The 16,299-nt window shown below is 45.0% G+C and overlaps 1 protein-coding gene across 3 annotated transcripts in view; it reads right to left on the bottom strand.

The window, feature by feature from the left end:
• Cachd1 (cache domain containing 1) overlaps positions 1–16,299 on the bottom strand; it is a 235,074-nt gene that overhangs the window by 147,830 nt on the left and 70,945 nt on the right. For all 3 annotated transcript variants that reach the window (XM_050136118.1, XM_050136119.1, XM_050136120.1), the window contains exon 2: positions 2,957–3,019. In XM_050136118.1, the coding sequence (XP_049992075.1) occupies positions 2,957–3,019 (63 nt within the window). The remainder of the gene's footprint in view (positions 1–2,956; positions 3,020–16,299) is intronic.

Genomic DNA, 16,299 nt, shown 5'->3' on the forward strand with positions numbered 1-16,299 from the left:
CATAGTAGAGCATATACTTTTGTTGTATGATAAGGCCTCTCTTGGGTATATTCCCAAGAGTGGTATTGCTGGGTCCATGGGTAGGTTGATCCCGAATTTCCTGAGAAACCTCCACCCTGCTTTCCAGAGTGGTTGCACAAGTTTGCATTCCCACCAGCAATGGATGAGTGTACCCCTTTCTCCACAACCTCTCCAGCAAAGGCTATCATTGGTGTTTTTGATTTTAGCCATTCTGACAGGTGTAAGAGAGACAGGTGGATCTTAGTGAGTTCGAGCTCAGCCTGGTCTACAAATTGAGTTCCAAGACCCTGTCTCAAAAAGTCAACAAAAAGACAAAAATAAAAATAAATATTAGTTCCTAGTGTTCTGAAGCTCACAGGAGATACAAGTGCAAATGACCGTGGCAGGAAGGTTTTACAGAAGCGGAATCATGAGAGATGAACACGTTCCTGCAGATATTTTCCTGGGCATTGTCTAGTATCATAGGGTCCAGAGTTTTTAATTGCTTGAAATTATTTTAATTATTAATACTGTAAATGGGCGGGGGGCGGCTTGGAGGTGTTGGTTTGTGTCATAGCCCATCTGTAAAGGTGAGAGGACAATTCCATGCAGTTGGTTTTCTCCTTCTCCCTTTATGTGGGTTCTGGGGATCAAACTCAAAGGGTCAGGCTAACAGGGCAGGGCAAGTGCCTTTGCCTGCTGGGCTGCCTTATCAGTCACTATGTATAGTTCTTAATCAGGAGTCTTTTTCGCTATAAAATGGGGAACGCTGTAGGCGAATCATCTCAGGGAAGTGACAGATGGTCCAGCAAACACGCAACCTTAGACTTTTATTAACAGTTTTGAAATGAGCTAGAACTCATGATACAGAAGAAAAATTTCAGGACTTGTGTATATTATAGGTGGAGCAATAAGGATGCGATTTTCTTCTGTCTAGAGAGAAGACAGAAAACCCTAAGGCCATTTTTGCTTGGGGGTGCTCTGGCAGGCAGTGGGGTGTGTGCGCGCTGCATTGGAGCAGTTAAAGATAAGTACATCTTGGTTCAGTCTAGGAAAGAACAATGGGACAGTCAGAGAGAAGGCAGGTGGGACAGACGGGGGCTTCTCTGTCAGGTGGACTTTTCAGGGGAAGGCGGTTTAGCAGAGATGTCTGTTTTGAGTGAAAGTATACAGTAAAGTAAGCGGTCAAAAAGAACAGTCAGCGTGTGTTTGTGTCTCACAGATTTTTAAAAACTTATCCTCCTACTTAATAGTCATGAGTACAGGTGACTTCTTTTACCTCTTGAGGCCCTGGTTCCCTCCCCTTTGGTAGGACAGACTGCTCCTGAAGGTTACCCGGCCACAATATACTGAAATGGCCTCCCACCAGTGTTCTGTAAGTGCTCCAACAGTTACTATAATTTCTAGCAATTATACTGAAGGCTTCCAAGCTTGCTCATAGCCGGGCTAGCAATGATGTCAGCCCCCAAAACACAAAACAGCTGCGCGTTCGGAAACAGCCCCTGTAAGAACCTGTATCTGTTACTTCAAGAGAAGAGGCTCAACCTGATACCCCAGATCGCGTTCTTTAAAGGGTTATCAAATAGCAGTGTCTACCAGAAACAGCTCCTCTAGCGAGCAGGCTTTGTGTAGAAAACGTAGTCCATAACAACCCTTCTAGATTGAATGATTCTGAAGTGCCTTCTAGTTCTCGGGAAGCCGGGACTTAGGAAGACAAGACTCAAGTGTGGCACACCAACAGCAATTTCCGGCTATTCATCCTGAACAGTATCCAAACTAGGAAAAACGAGCCCTGCATTGCCACTTAAAAGTGACTACCACCGGCCCCCCCACCTATAAACAGGAAATGCTAAGCTTAGCCCACAGCACTCGATTGTAAATAAATACCTAGCCCTAAGAACTTCACCCTGACGCAAAACCTTTCTTCTGAGAGCGCGCTTTAAAAGCTCAGATTGGGTCAAGCTGTCTCCATGAATAAAAGAACAGAAAAAAAAAAAAAAAAAAAAAAAACCTCAGAATTTACATCATGATGCATTTTGTTATATTTGTCTTTTTGTCCTGGGCAAGCCCTTTGCTGCACCCCGGTTTGGAGCCTGGTTCTGTTTCTCACTGGAGTTTCAAACCTAGCTTCAAGTTACTTGTCAGCGGTCAGGCTGGGACGAAGTCGGTGGATCAGCTGAAATTAAAGCCTCCTCCTTTTGTACCAATCTTCTCATCCCGTGCTAATTATTTATGTTCACGCTCACCAATACTATGTCTTCACGCAGGAGGCATTGCCAGCAATGCCAGCTAGCTATAAACAAACAGGATCTGGCCTTTAAGTATCTTGACTGCACAGAGCACTGAAAGAAGATTCAGAAGGGAAAAGGCGGAGGAGAATTCTAGAAAGAGGAAAGAAAACGCACATGAAGCCCACTTGCAGGAGCTTCTGCAATGCTAAAGATGAGCTCGCTCTGTTCGAACTGGCCTGACCACTTACTTCACCGTCAGAGCTTCATGAGGAAGCTATTAGGATTCTCTTACATAAAACCGACAATCTAAAACGTGTGTGTGTGGTGTGCGCGTGTGTGCGCGCGCGTGTGTTAGGGGGCGGAGGATGGGGCCACGACACGGTGTTTGTCATGGCCAAAGAGTGAGCGCATACAGATGCCAGAATGGGAGTCTATTTCAAAGCCTCCGTGCCTATTTTTCGACATCAGATGAAGCATATTTCATTAGTTTCAAATCTGGCAAGTTCACAGATGTTCATGGAGAAAGGAAAAGCTTCCAAGGTACCCCAGGAATGGCTGACAATCAGCCACGGTGTCTAAGCCCCTGAAATGTCAGGGTCACCATTATCCAGGAAGACTCCATGTAAGTAGGAGAGCGGAAGAGGTACCTCTAGTGGAGACTACCAGGAAGGAGCCCCACGGAAAACCAAGACCAAGCCAAGGTGCCCTGACCCACAGCGTCTTACCTGCTGGACTTCGCTCTCTCCATTTGAGATTTTCTCCGTGTAAACCAAGGAGTTGAAGATCCGCTGCAACGAGAAAGAAAATGAACGTTAGGTTTTCTACCACTCACTTTCTATATGTGTGTGAACGATCTGTTGCCTGCAACATCGACAGATTCAAATAGAAACGAGTTTAATTAAAATACCGCGATTTTTAGAGAGTAACCTAAATATCAGCCAAAGTCAGTCAGACTTATTTATTTAAGCATTACCCAAGCACTGTAGTGAAATAAACCAGATGTTACACTATATTTTTCATTTTCAAAAAATACATTTAATTACAGATTTCCGGAGCCCATGCCATTTTATCCGGCTGCCGTAATCTGGCAAAGTTGTGCTTCTCATTTAAATCCTGCACTCCCTGAATGCTGTAATTGTTTACAGGCTCCGACATCTAATGTAATAAAACTCTTTGAAAAGAATTCTTTCCATATCCTCTCATGTGCCGATCGGGCCAGTAACCCACCCCATATTATCTATCACCTCCATTCCCCAAGCAAGCCCCTCAGGAGAGTAATAAAGATACTTGCCAACTATGTGTGGTCTCAAGAGAAGACACCGGGCCAGGCTGTAACCCACTGGCACCTTCTGCAGGGTCCTGCCTTGCCTACCTCACACCCACTCCTCCACACAGCACCTGAAGTTAAAATATCTCTGTACATTTGAGACTCAACTGGAATACCTAACAGACTTGAAGATGAAAAGCCAAGCTGTGTACATAGCTTGGGGGGGGGGTGATAGTAGGGATGGAGAAGGGGTGGGGCCTCATCATTTGCCTTAAAAGTTTCAAAGGTACCACGAAGCTCTCTAGATGAATCAGGGGTCAGATCTGAAGATGCCAGCCAACGTTTTGTTTCTCCTCTCTATCCGGCTGCCAAGCATTTGTCAGCATCTGGGAAAGCATCCCAGACAGCCCAACACACCTGTGTGGCTGTGGCGGGAAGGCAAGTGCCAAGTTCATCAAGTCCCAGTGCAACCTAAACAGAATGCAAATGAAGGAAGGACCCAGGGCCTGGGTTTTTGGGGGGGGGGCGGGTAGGTGGGAGCAGAGGGTGGGGAGCGCAAGCACCCAGAAGGACAGCCATGGAATTTCAGCTTGGAAAATTAGAACAAATGATCACGATACCACCCATCCTACCCCACGTGCATTCTGCACATGCTGCCACGCCTGCCTAGCCTCAAAATAATGCTGCAAGAGGAATGTTGTCTTTTCAAACTTTTAAATTATGTTTGTTTTATTTATCCCCTGTTTGCGTGCGTGCGTGCGTGCGTGTGTGTGGAGAACTTTTGGGAGTTAGTCCTCTCCTTCTACCAAGTAGGTCCCAGGGATAAAAGCTGGTTCTCTGGGCTTGTCGGGAGGCGGCTTTACACCCTGAGCCGTCTTATCGGGTTTTCATGGAATGTTTTCATGGCTTCTTGTAGGGCTCCTAATAACAACACTGGTTAAGATTTACAGAACGCTTACGATGGGATAAATATCTGAGCATATTCCATGTGTTAATATTTCTTTTTGATGTGTTTCTGTTTGGCAGTCATTTGTGTCTTAAGACAGGGTTTCACTGTGTGCACCAGAACTTAGCGTGTAGCCCAAGCTGGCCTTGACCTCTGCCTTGAATTCTCACCTTGGCCTCTCTAACACCCTTTTCATCCAGCTTTAATGGTTTTATAAAAACTCCTTCGTGACAGACACTATAATTTGAAGTTTTTTCTTTTGATTTCAGTGCACGTTTGTGTGCCTGTGTAAAGGCAGGTGGGCCTGAGTGCAGGTGTTCACGGAGTCCAGGTGTTGGATCCCCTGACTCTGGAAGGAACCCGTGTCTTCGTTTGAGCACTCTTAACTGCTGAGCCACCTCTCCAGCCCTGACCAATAAATACCACTGTTATCCCAACACATAGATATAAAAACCTAGTGCAATGCATGCATGGAATCTTGTGTGCCTTTTTTTTTTAAACGACTCTATGTATAAAGATGAAAACCCAAGAGCTTTGGAGGGTTAAAATGTTGATCAAAAACCACTCACAGCAAGGCTGGGACTTGAAGCCAGGCCATGTGGCACCAGAGTTCACACTCCTAGCCTTTCCTCTCCTTAGGATTCCCTGGCTGTTTAAGTTTTGCATAACAAATTTATTACCAAGATATATCACGTCTGGAACTTAATTGGTGGCAAGCCTTAACTAGAATTTATTAATCCATTAATTCGTCATTTCTCATACATATTAATTCGGCTCCAGATTCGCTGGAGCATCAAGGGGCATCAGGGTTCTGAATCCCAAAACGTGTCTCATTTTTGAAAGAGAATTATGGGGCTGGGAATGTGGTATAATGAGAGCGTACCTGCCTGACAGGAGCCCTAGATTCCATCCCAGTTGAGTTGAGAGATAACAGGATGGTGTGTGTGTGTGTGTGTGTGTGTGTGTGTGTGTATATGGGTGTGTGTGTATGGTGTGGGCATGTGTGTGTGTGTGTATGGCTGTGTGGGTGTGTGGGCATGTGTGTATGGGTGTGTATATGGGTGTGTGTGTATGGGTGTGGGGGCGTGTGTGTATGGGTATGTGTGTGTGTATGTGTATGTGTATGGGTGTGTGTGTTTATGTATATGTGTGCGTAGGGGTTCAGGTGGAAGGAAATTACAGCCTTAAATTTCTAGTTCTGCAGAGCCTAAGATGACATCATCACTCACCGTGATCCCAGATTATATTCCAGACTTTTCTATAATTTCCTTTTCAAAAAGATGCTTAGTTCATTTTCATTAAGAATTAACCTAACTGAAGCAGCGATGTCAGGTCGTGGTGAGTGTACTCACTGTTTTCTCACGGCAGGGGTTCTCCAGTGGGAGACTCCCAGGAAGCCAACCAGCCCCACTGTGCCCAAGCCAACACCCACCAGGGACCAAATGTGATGTTCTACACTCTGGTTTTCACTCTGAGTGCTGATTATTGGATTTTATGAGGACTTATCAAGCTGTGCTCTCTTAAATAAATATTTAAAACTATTTAAATAGTTTGTGCACCAGTGTTTATGTGCATGCAAGGGCCCACGTGCACACACGTGAGTAGCATACAGAGGACAACCTCAGGTGCCAGCCCCAGGAACACCACCCCTCTCCTTCTGAGACAGGGTCTCATGGGACTGGAGTTCACCAATTAGACTAGGCTGGCTGGCTAGCAGGTCTCAAGAATCTCTTGTCTTCAACCTCCTCTGGCCCCAAAATGTAAGTTCCAAGCTAGTACCAGCATTCCTGGCTTTTCACATGAGTGCTGAGGATGTAACTCAGGTTCTCACACGTGTGAGTCAAGCACTTTACTGACCAGGGGATCGGTTCAGTCCTTAAAGCTGTGCGCTTTTTCCCAATATGTTTTACTTCATTAAAATTACGCTCAGCATGCATTCCAGGCAGTCTCTTTGAAACACACACACACACACACACACACCCCAAATGTTCTCCTATGTATTCAAAACTGTATTTATAAAAGGAAGAGTGTTTACTACTGGACTACCATAAATACCTAACAAGACAAAGATAAATTCAGTCCCTTAAAGTGGATGATCCTGGGCTGCCCCAACGAGAAACACCTCATAATCCGCCGAGCCCGTCTCCTGAGCCCACCCTGATGCACTATAGGAATCACACCAAGGCATTTTAAGCATGTAATAATTTTCAATTTTTTTTTAAATGACTCTTAATTCTTCCGATTCTCACCTGATAGTGCTATATAAACCTGAATTTTCTGCAATTAAAAAGGTATCTTCACTCGAGTTTCATTGGACCCACATATTCTAAACATAACACAATTTAATACAACCTACCTTTTACACATTCTACTCTTAAGCACTGCCTGTCTCCTTCCTTCCCCGTTAAACGATGTTCCGTGCAAGGTTAAGAATGAAAAAGATACAGCTGGGTGGGCACATGCCTGGGAGGCAGAGGCAGGAGGATCTCTGTGTGTTTGAGGTCAGCCTGGGCTACAGAGCAAGTTCCAGGTCTGCTAGGGTTGTTACACAAAGAAACTCTTGTCTCGGAAAGATGTAGATAGAGATAGATAGATAGATAGATAGATAGATAGATAGATAGATAGATAGATAGATAGATAGATAGATAGATAGATAGATAGATAGATAGATAGATAGATAGATAGATAGATAGATAGATAGATAGACAGACAGACAGACAGACAGACAGACAGACAGACAGACAGACAGACAGACATACAGAGTATCAGTTGAATGCAGTTCCTCCTATGGATTGTCTGATAGAAGGGGGAAAATCAAACATATCCCTTCTCATATTCTCTCCATCCTTCCTCCCTCCAAAGCCTAGCTACAGCCTTGACCTTCCATGGTTCTAACTCCAGAGTCTACTGATCCCTAGTCTTAACTCACAGCTGCCCCCACCCTCCTCAACTCTATTTAATTAGCCTTAACAGATGGCAAGAGAGTTCATTTGTTGGAAGAGGGACAATTACAAGGGTGTTTAATAAGGCGGTCAGTCCAGACAGCGGGCCCCACCTTTGCTCCACTACCTGCCTCGCCAAATTTTAACAAGTCATTTAAATGAAAGCTACAGCACCATGCCACGGGGAAGAAATAAATACCCCACCAAGCCTAATGAGATGCTGCGGCTCTCCTTCCCTGGTCTTTGCTGAGAAACTAAGGGCTGTGTTTTCACTGCAAACCTTAGTCCCATGCTGTTTTATGGGTCTCTGTGGCCAGTCCATATGGCCGACAGCTCACTAACGGCTTCATCCGGCTCTGGATCTGTTGCTGTGATTCTGGGGATAGTGGACAAAGAAGAGGAAAATAAAGACTAACATTGTTATCTCTGCAAGCAGACCACCAGGAACCACTGAAGCCCCAGTACCACCAGTTTTAAAAAAAATTCCAAAATCACTGGGAAATGAATCAGGGTGACTCAACAGAGTGCTTTGGGGAAATGGAATGTAGGTGTACTCCAAGAATAATCTTTTCCCAGATTCGGGTCCCTTCAGCCCGGGATCAGACAGTATCTGATTTTGGTCAGACTGTTTGACATCACAGTTACACACCTGGAAGGCCCAGGAGAAAGGCGTTCTCGGAGGAGGCTGATGACCATTCTGAGCCCTAAGGTCACAAGCCTGCTGCTGCAAAAACAGTCCCTTCTTTAATCCCTGAACTTGCTCATTTTGGACACGTGACTTGAAAAAGTTTGCTGAGCATATTGGGAAGGCTACCCCCTAAAATAAAACTTTAAAGTCAACAAAATGTCCAACAACAAGGAACAAACCGGAAACAAGGCCTGCGAGGCTGTCAAAAGCATGTTTATAATGACTTGTGTTACTGTATCTTTAAAATAGCATTTAAATAAACAATATCATTCCGTGTGTGGGGGTGTGTTACGGACAATGTTATGATCTAGATGACAAGGGACTGGAGGGCCTTCAGCTATTTTACAACACATAATTTCAAAAATATTCACAATATTTACCACAGCCCTTCAGAGTGACGACAACAGGAACAGAAACTGGTCGGGACCTCCAATTCTGACTCTTGTCCTTTGCCAGAAGCCAAAAATTCCTTAGTTCTTTCCTGGCTGGAAGCGAAGAATGCCAGAAGGGTTCTGCTCTGACTTCTTGTTACCTTTCTTCTCCCTTTATGCCCCCCTAGATGAAAACCATTGCCTGGAAGCTATTTGCAAGGACATGATCAAGTCTGAGAGGCACTTGGACATCCTATGGGTGGGGTGACCAGACTGACCAATCCACCTCTCTCTGCCTCATCCCAGCTTCTGCCAAATGTCTCATCAAAAACCCCTAGACTAGCAACTTGCTGGCAGCCCATCTCTTGGGAGTCAGTCTATGCAGGACCTCTGCTTCTCATCTCTTTAGTCGTCACCCATAACCTCACAATAAAATCCCATTCTAAATGCTCCCTCTTATTGTCTGGGAAAATCACTCTAGGACCTTGGGAGACAAAGGACCGGGAAGCCATTGTCTTTGGGTGGCTCTGCTAGCTGCTTTGTCCACTATTCCAGCTCTCTGAATGATGCTCACTGCGACTGAGAGAAATCCTTTGCCATTCAAGGGGTCCCAGCTTTTCCTGTATTGTTCCCTCGTTTTATAGATGAAGACAGTAAGATCCTGAGGTTTAATTCTCCTCAAATTGACCATTAGGAAACGTGCGGTCAAATCCAGCTGCAAAGCAAGACTCATTCCAAAGTGCATATAAAAGGAGACAGCTTGTGTAAAACTGAGGCACAATCAAATTAGAGTAGGGCTCGCCTGTGACCGGCGAATTTACATACATTTTCTTCCCTCCCCCTTCTCCTCTCATATTTCCTTTGTAACAAAGAAAATTACACACTTTGTTTTTTCAAAGACAAGCCAAACTCCAAGTAGGGTTTGCATTCAGAGGTTCAAACAGAACCCACAAAAAAAGTTCATCTTCACTAGATCATCACAGTTAAGAACATGCAGGGGAGAAAATAAAACACGGGGGCTCACACTTGACCCCTTGCCATAAAAACTCAATCCTAACACCACAGTGCCTGGCAGGAGCCAGACAAAGCTGCTGTCGTTTCCTAACAAAGGGGAAGGCCTAGTGACTAAAAACTGTTGGAGAAAGAAACCCTGCGCTGGAAAATTTAAAACACAAGTGAAGGGGGCCCCAGCAGATGGCCTTGCACAAATCAATTACACCCCAGGTACAGCCCCGCAGACTGACTTGCTTTCTTGCAAACTTGCTATAAGCAATGAGAATGGCTAAAGCATGAATGAGGCTCACAGTAGTCAGGGGCTAGTACCTTGCAGAAATGAACACTTCCAGCTCAGGATGCAAATGAACCGGGAATGCACTCGGAATACCCTGACTACGCTGTGCTCACTGCTCACCACCATGCCGACCTCTCTACTACCGTCCGCCTATCCTACTGTGCTTAATCTTCTCAAAACATGACAAATTTTGTCTTGCTGGCAGCTATTCCATGCTAGTCGTAAAGCAAAAAAACCCTCTTTGGAGCTATCTACCCACTATGCCCACATACCGTCGGTAGAATGGGGAGGTGACGGGAGTGTTCCCTTCTGTATTTTTCCTGTAGCCAAGTTAACAGTTAAAGAAACACTCTTCTTGTAGAAAACTTGAATCCACTTAAGGGAGGAAGAAAGAAATCTGTCGGGCTGCCCAGGGAAAACCAACGTTGTTTATATTTTACTTCGTTTCCTTCCAGGCTTCTTGAGTGTCTAGCTCCAAAGCTAATTCTCTAGAAATTAGTTTAGGCCGTGACTCCTGGTCACACTATAGTACACATACATGGTTAGCATAAATGATTCGTGTCCCTGGTAATCTAACTTATCAAACCACACAGATGGTTATTGTAGTTTGGCTGTTTGCTCAACCAGCTAGCAAAAAGAAGTTATCATTTTATCCTTAAGATTAAAAAACATTAATCCCTTATTGTCTTAAAAATCTTTAAACTCTCTGAGCAATCTAACAACACAGTCTTTGAACCTCAATTTCTTTTTCTTCTGGTACCTTTAGGCTCAGTTCCAACACACAACAGCAACAACAACAAAAACAACACCATCATGATAGACCACACAAACGATCAATTCCTTGGTCTGATGCCTTTCACGTTCATACCCTTCAAACCAACAAGAACCCTGAATAGTAAAATATGTGCGTGAGTCACAAGTTGGTGGTAAGTGTCACCTTCACAAAGGGCTGCCTGTTTAGGGCCACTCAGAGGGAATTACAGGGAAAGAGAAAACATCAGGCACTCTGACTTAGCAGGGAAACTAGAAAGCAGTCTCAGCCTGCAAAATTTCCAGTTGTGATCCTTTGATTTCCTGTTGGAGTATTCAAAACCAAGAGGGCTGGCGGGTGAAGAACCCTGAGAACAAAGGGGACAGACCGAGCTGCAAACACTTCCTGAAGTGCAAAGAAGGTTCCCAGGGGTCCCTGGGCTTGTTTTTGTGGTTATTTGGGCTTTCACAGGGAATAAAGGAGAGCAAATCAAGTCCACGCGTTGGACAGATTCAGCCCGCGGTCGGCGTAACTTGCTGTAAGTAATATTCATGACAACATGCATGGCAGCCCAGCCGCTTGGAGATGGGAAGCAGAGGTGCCCAGATGCTCTGCAAAGGTGCCAGCGTCCACTCCCCTCACACAGCCAGACCCCTACAGCTCCATTTTGCTTCACCTTGAAAGGCGAGGGTATTTAATAACCACACGTTTATTCTTGAGCGTAGCATTTTAATAGTTCATAAACCTTCCACGTTCTGTCTGTGAAAAACCACACCAAACCATAAAGGCATAGATTTCCATAAAGGATAATAGGAATGGCAAACTGAAGTGCTTAACCTTCCAGATTTAGATGCTGGTGTTTAACCAAATCCTAGCCAACCAAGTCCTTTTTGAAGAGTGAAAAGTCATTGGATGGGGATGGGGGATGGGGATGGGGGTTTCTGTGCAGTCAGGGAACTCCCACCCTCACCCTGAGGGGAATTTAATTTAAAAGAGGTGGAGGAGGGAAGAGAGGGGAGCAATGCCACATTGACTGCTTGGCTGTGTGCTGTTGGAGTTCACTGGAGAAGATCACTGAAGAAAACCACGTGGGGGCTTGACTTTGGTATGGGATTTCAATAGAGGAAAAGAGCTTAAGAAAAAAGTCATTTCCGAGCATTTGCTGAGAATGTCTGTCACACAGTAGGAATCACTGAAGAAAGTATCAACTAAGCCCCGCTTTCAGGCTGGGAGCTGTCTCTGACCCTAGGGGAGCATTCCTACTGTGTGGAGTCTGTTTCAGGCCCCTGGGCCTCAGGAAAACCCTTCTAAAGGACCCGATCATCCTGGGCCTGTATTCAAAGAACAGGACAGTACTTCTGCCCTGGGAAGGCTTATATTCTAGAAAGAGGACCAGAACCAACAATGACCAAAGACACATATGGTAACAACAGCCTCGGTTCACAGGGCGGACTGGACATGAAACCAAACTAAATGGAACAGAAAAGACATTTAGACTGGAAGATTGAAAGTCAGGTAGAAGAGCTAGAAATTATGCAAAAGAATGGGCACTTAGTGAGGTTTTTAAGTGGAGAATCGAACCAATGTGTATTTGCCAAGAAAAAAGGAGCTGTAAAAAGGATTTTAACTAGGGAAGGAAATGGTGAAATGGGTCTTTACAGTCCACATACTTAGAGCCAGAGACCCACTTCATGAAGCTCATATTGAGTCTTCTTATAAACACAGAATATATGTGGTCCATTTAGAAACCCAAGGGTTAGCATCCCCAGGGCCTTCGACAACTCCAGGACTCAAGTGATCTGAATCATCGGTTAGTGAGACATGGATCTGCAGCTTCCCAAGTGCCTCATCTCCTCCATAAGGTTATATGGCCCTCTATGGAATCTGCCTTATTAGTTTTGCTGTCCCGACAGTGCTTGTAAGAGGTTGCAGTGTGGAAAGAGACTGAGAAACAGTGTTTTTAAAAAAATTTTCAAATAACAGAAAACTGTTGGAATTTAAACAAAGTTGCAATATTGCATTCTGACATGAATATGAGATTTCTTTTTATTTAAAAAGCCACTTATCATCTATCTATCTGTCTGTCTGTCTGTCTATCTATCTATCTATGTGCGTGTACATATCTGGAAGTCAGAGTTGGCCAACTCGTTGGGGTTGGTTCTCACCTCCCACTATGTGGGTTCTGGTAATTAAACTCAAGTCCTTTAGTCACTGAGCCATCTTGCCAGCCCTGAATACTGTATTATTTATGTATTTTTCAAATGTCCATTAATTTAGTATCCAAAAAGAAAATTCTTACATATGTGATTCTGATACATATGTTCTGTAAATAGATGCTTTAGGCTGACCATGGTGGTCCAGGAAGCAATCTCAACACTCAGAACGGTGCAGCGGGATAATGAGTTCTGGGTAAGCCTAGGCTACATGGGTGAGACTCTGTCGCAAAAGAAGGCGAAATAGGTGCTCTTCCAATACAACCATCCTGCAAAACTCACACAGATCCTAAAGAACAGTGACAGTGTGTGGCTCTATCCACACTAGTCCTATTGTCAGGACAGTCACTTCGCCCCCACTTGGCTGGTTTCCAGGGAGTGGTGGTACAAATCTGCAACCCCAGCACCTGCAAGGCTGAAGCAGGAAGATAAGAGTTCGAGGCCACCTGGCCTACACAGTGAGACCACCTCCAAAAACTAGCTACATTGAGAAGCTGAGTTAGATTCTACAAAACACTAGGAGTCTAAAATGTCCACTCTACAGCTACACTGGAATTTTATTGAAATTCCACCTGAGACGTGTGAGCCCAGTCTTCCTGTCATGAAAATCTTTCAGGAAATGCCACTTGCTCATGAATTCAGCACCACTACCACCCCACGCCCTGTACTAGGGAGTAAACCAGGAACGTGAGCACACTAGGCAAGTGCTCTAACCACTGAGCACATCTCCCACCCTTCATTTCTAATTTTTAAAGAGATTTATTTTTATTATCTGTGTATGTGTGTTTTGCCCGCATATAAGTATGTGTGCCACATATGTTCTTGGTACCCAAGGAGTTGAGAAGAGGGTGGCAGATTCCCTGGGACTGGAGTTACCATGTAGGTACCAGAAATCAAACCAGGGTCCTTTGTTCAGAAACCTGCTTATAGTTGGGACCCTCTCAGTGATTTGCACACCTTGACAGTTAAGTACCTGGAAGAGAGCGGTTGACTAGAAAACAACTCAGCCTCTGGTTTCATCTGACCCAAAGATTTGGGCACTACGAGGTCAGGGAAGTAGACTCACTGCCTTTGGGTCATATGCTCCAGAGGGGTTGGTCCTTCCCAAGCTAGCACTCTCAATAAACAAGGCTCCTGCCCTGGTCCTGAGCGAACGGTCCTCCCACAGTCCCCCCTGCGTGAAGTCCAGCTAGGCAGAGTACTGGTGGTGGGGGAAGAGACTCTTTCCCACCCGACTCCACCCCAACCACCCATTCCCTAAGCAGCATCCTTGGCAAGAGGCATCTGAGCGGCCCGAGATGACTTCCCAGGTCCACCCAAGAGGAGCAAAGCAGATCTCCTCCTGGCATGATTGCCACTAGAACTTTCATTTCACGTTTTGTTACACAGATTTCTTCATGAGCATGCGCAGTGACCCTGAGAGAGGGGCGAAACCTTTCCTGCTCACCCACACAGGCTGTCCTAACACAGGGAATGAGATCTGGGCCTTGGAGTAATCCAGACTGCAACGATCTCAGAGTAAATTGTGTACACTCTGTGCAGGTTTTCAAGGAGCAGGCCTCCCAACCCAAAGAAGTGGGGCAGGATAGTCAGAGTAGTCTCCTAGGTGTGCTACCAGCATTACGGGGTCCACTGCCTAGATCAGAGAGGGTCCAGCTAATCGTGGCAATATGAAGACTGTTGTTAGTGTCTCTGACTAGTCAGCATTTGGCACAATCACTGATAGACATATTGAACAAATGTTTAATGAATAAGATGTGGTGTGACTTTCATTTGACATAGAAGAAAGGTATGTGAAGGCATATGAAGTCACCAATCAAACAGAACCCAATATTTGCCCAGCTTTCAGTTTGCCACTACTCAATTTAATACCAAGCAAATTTCTCATGTAATTTAAAAAACCTGGTTGTACTGTGTACCAGATTCAAAACGAAACCATATTTATTTACTCCACAATGCCAGTTGGAACAGGAAGGGAAATTATCTAAAACTCCTGAACAGGGAGAAACCAGAACATCAAATTATTCTCCCCACCAAGTAAATATTGAATTTGGCATGCGTTCTTGGAAAGGAGGACAGTATGGCAGAGTAAGCATGGATTCTGGAAGCCAGGAGGCTAGACTCTGGCTCCTGGTATGCACTTATTGTGCCATTTAAGACACATGCTTAAATGCCCAGCAGCTCCATTTCCCTTTCTATTGGAAAGGCTTCCCAGTATAGGGCTCTTGAGGGTTTAGCAGGCACATTGCCTAGGACCACCTTGATGGAAGTTCTCGCATCAGCAGGTCTCCTCCAGACTTGTGGACTGATGTCTATGGAGATGAGAGCCATAGCGCAGCATTTTATACAACCAAACCCAAGGTTTGGTTTCTGCCTGAGCCTGATAACCACCTAGTGAGAGAAAACCAGTCTATATAGCTGTTCTTGAACTAACTCCCAGACACTTTCTTTGGGAAGTGACTGCTAAAGGAACCAACATTTCTTTTTATGTTGTTGAAGGACTACACAATTAGATCATTTGCACAAACCTGTCAAGCCCACTTTAAGGGGGTGAAAGCTATTTCAATATCTCTGTTTTTGTTGTTGTGGTAAAGGCTTAGTTATCACTGGGGAATGTGGCGTGAACACACAGACCACCTATGTACTACACACTGCATCTGTGTTGGTTTTCTGCCACTCACTGTTGTTCATACTCTAACAGGCAAGGAATCTTAGGTTTGCTTTACTGACTCCTTGCTCTCCTCGGCCAACAACTGGTTCAAGTTGGGCCACAGGCCCAGGGCAGGCCACCTTATGCAAGAGTCATTAAGGCACCTGGGCCTGTTAACCAGTTTGGGAAGTCCTGTACCAGGGAACTTTTCAAATCAGCATTTGTATTGGGAATCCCCAGAAGTGTCAGTCATGGTAGCCTTGTATTGAGTTTTGTTTCAGTCCAAAATTCCCAGTACCCTTTCAGTTCTAGGTAAAACAGTGTTTGAGGGAAGAGGAGAAGGTGGAAATATGTTTGTTCACTTACTAGTCTACTTGGGAAGGAGGGCATTTTCTAAGCCTTCAGTCACCACAGAAATGACTCTCCCCGTGCATCTTCCAGCTCAAGTTTAAAGATAAAGGGAGAAGGGGAAGGAAGGGGGAAAGCCACTCTCGTTTGTAATGTCACTGGGAGAGGTTTGGGTTCATCCTTGATTTACAAACGAGAAGACTAAGAGCAGGCATATGTGTGACAAACTTCCATTGTCTCATATCCAATACCGGCAGTGAGAATATGTTCCTCATACAACAAGAGGCTTCCCAAAGTCAGTGTCATAGACTCTGGGATCAAGGTCCTTGGGTATCTCAAGCAGCTGGAGAAGGCCTTGAGAAACTCCTTGTGTCCCAGGGTTAGCACTCACCATCTCAATGTTCCAGAAATATTTGCCTGACATTTATGACCCAGCTCTGCTTTCTGTTACTTGACACAGTTTGAAGTCCAGCTGCGAGGGAGACTGTGTGAAGGAAGAACCAGGACGATCTCATCCTTAAAGAACACAAGGAGGCAGAGGTGGGGGAGGCACAAGCAACCACCACAGCAGATGCCCTACAGCAAGCCCGAAGAAGGGACA

This window comes from Alexandromys fortis, unplaced genomic scaffold, assembly GCF_014885135.2.
Source record: "Alexandromys fortis isolate MF-2015 unplaced genomic scaffold, M_Fortis_MF-2015_v1.1 scaffold_13, whole genome shotgun sequence".
NCBI classification, from domain to species: Eukaryota; Metazoa; Chordata; class Mammalia; order Rodentia; family Cricetidae; genus Alexandromys; species Alexandromys fortis.